The 2,312-nt window shown below is 46.8% G+C and overlaps 1 protein-coding gene across 1 annotated transcript; it reads right to left on the bottom strand.

Annotated features, from left to right (window-relative positions):
• Window positions 1-1,108: 1,108 nt before the first annotated feature.
• LOC146199891 (solute carrier family 35 member G1-like) lies at window positions 1,109-1,992 on the bottom strand. Its single transcript, XM_084592823.1, has one exon. It carries the CDS (start codon window positions 1,975-1,977, stop codon window positions 1,180-1,182), a length of 798 nt encoding a protein of 265 aa, XP_084448949.1. The 5' UTR covers window positions 1,978-1,992; the 3' UTR covers window positions 1,109-1,179.
• Window positions 1,993-2,312: the final 320 nt, after the last annotated feature.

Below are 2,312 nucleotides of genomic sequence, written 5' to 3'. Positions count from 1 at the left end.
TTGGCCGAGGCGGGAATACGTCATAGAGGTCTCGACCAATCACAGAGCATTACCACAGTATGCGCTAGTGCGTGCCTTATGTGGCCATATGTCAAGTAATGATCATATATTAATTTATATTGATGAATTAATTAATAATTGTTGACTAAGTAATTTTTATTAAAAAAGCAATGATTATTATGGTCACTAATTAATTACACACCTAACTGCAAATTTATTCCTGACTAATAATTAATCAATTAGTTCTAGTTATGTAGCAGAATCCGACACTCAGGCTTTCGCCTTTCACTACTTTAGTCGCTAAAGTCCCTCGTAATTTTATTATTACTTTTAGCAATTAAAGGAAGTGTCAACGCATCTCCCAACAACCATCTTCCTTTCCGCCAGCAAACTTGGCCAATACGTGTATACAGGGGGATAAGGGGTATTTGAATGTCAGCAGGAGTTGTGTGCCATTGCAGTAAACCTGCATGCTACTCCTATAGGGTGAAAAAAGGGAAGAAAAAACGAAACAGAAATCACTCGATATTATGCTCGCACAAAAACATACGCATACACAGAGCGAGTCAAAGGATGTGTATCGACCCCATGTCCTTGAGGAAAGATTGTTTTTCGGCTGTGCAGAAGGCTCATTGTACCAGGGACCGAGCACATGCTTAAGATACAGGATTTCATCCTGAACTAATCATATATTAGAACGTAATGCACTGGGGTGCGCGATAAACTTTTGATAGCCACATATCAAGTGTTCAAAATCTTCAGGCACATCCCGTAGCAAGTAAAAGGCTGCTGTATAAACCGATGTTTTTTGAAGGAGGTATTTGTTGTATGTCATGAACAAGCTGTTGAATTCACTGCAGGCAGTTACGATGGCACATTTCCAAATTGTGTGCAGTCCGCAAGTCAGAAGAGGGTTGAATTCGAAGCAAATGTATGCATTTATATTGCGGATGACAGCATAGAGAGCGCTGGAACTGCCAGGATTCAGCAGCCACAATTCTGCCGTCATCTCTTCGTGAGCATAGAATGAGAATCCGCACTGACTTATCGCCATGTACTCGTAGTGTTGTCTAGTTAGCTGGCAGTTTTAAAGTAATGGATGGTTTCCAGTTAGCATTCCGAACGTCCGCTCGAGGTTTTTATTACTGAAGACAAGCCGAAAGAAGACCCAATAGCCAGTCAGGTGAGAAGCCAGGCTGCTCTGATTCGGACTGGTGAGCTTTCCGGCAGAGTGAGCATCCATTTGCGCAGGCCGGTGAGGAGTAGGCATGTAGACACTAACACGGCACCCGACGCGGTGTACTTGTCGGGAACCTCACCGAAAAATGCCACTTGCCAGACAAAAACGAACACAATGTCGGCTGCCGACCGTACCACAGATACGGGCCCAGCCTGCTCCAGCTGGAGGGCTCGCGTCATGAACATCTGGCCTACGAAGCTAAAAATACCCAGCAGTACGAGAAGCCAGTAGTCTAGGTCAAAACGTGGGAGCTTGACTCGCTCGGTCGTCAGCCAGATAACAGTTGTCTCCAGCACGGCTACCCAGCCAAAGTTGAACATGATGACCGAATGGTGTACAACATTCACCTTGCGCACCACAATGTAGACACTGGCACCAAACACAGTCGATGACAGTGCAGCCGCCACGCCGCGGGTGCGCACGGGGTCTCCTCCTCCACCACCGAACAGCAGCGGCAGCTTCGTTATGAGAGCGAGGCCGACCATAGTGACCAGGATTGCGACCACTTGAAATAACCCACAGGGCTCCTTGAGAAATACCCTGGCCAACACTGAGACGAAGATAGGCACACTGAAGATGATGACCGATGCGTCTGCAATCGGCATGTACTGGACGGCGTAGAAGCGCAGGAACAAGTTCGTGGCACCCAGCAGCCCTCGAAGGATCAAGAGTAGCCGCATGCCTTGGGGTCCAAGAGGGTGCTCACTGCTGCAAGCCACCAGAGGCGCCGACAGCATCAGGATGCCCACGTAGCGCACCACGGCCAGTTCGGCTGCTGAGATGTAGCTGCGGAGCAGCACATGTTTATTTAAGCTAGAAGGCATTCCTTCAAGATGAAGGACGTTGCAGCAAAAGTCTTACCCCTATATAGGGCATACTGGTCCGCTACTCAAAGATGCCACCAAGGCATTTTATTTATTTATACTGCAGGCGAACGCTCTGTGTCCAGAATACAAGACATTACGACAAGACGATTGAACTGTATAAAGCAACTATACAACGAAAAGGACAAAAACTAAGAACACAATGCCAACTCTAGGAGTCTTATAGAAAGGGACGAAATTCAAAAACA

This window comes from Amblyomma maculatum, chromosome 2 (genome assembly GCF_055883805.1).
Source record: "Amblyomma maculatum isolate TAMU_Amacu chromosome 2, ASM5588380v1, whole genome shotgun sequence".
NCBI classification, from domain to species: domain Eukaryota; kingdom Metazoa; phylum Arthropoda; class Arachnida; order Ixodida; family Ixodidae; genus Amblyomma; species Amblyomma maculatum.
This window is presented reverse-complemented; position numbering and strand designations above follow the sequence as displayed.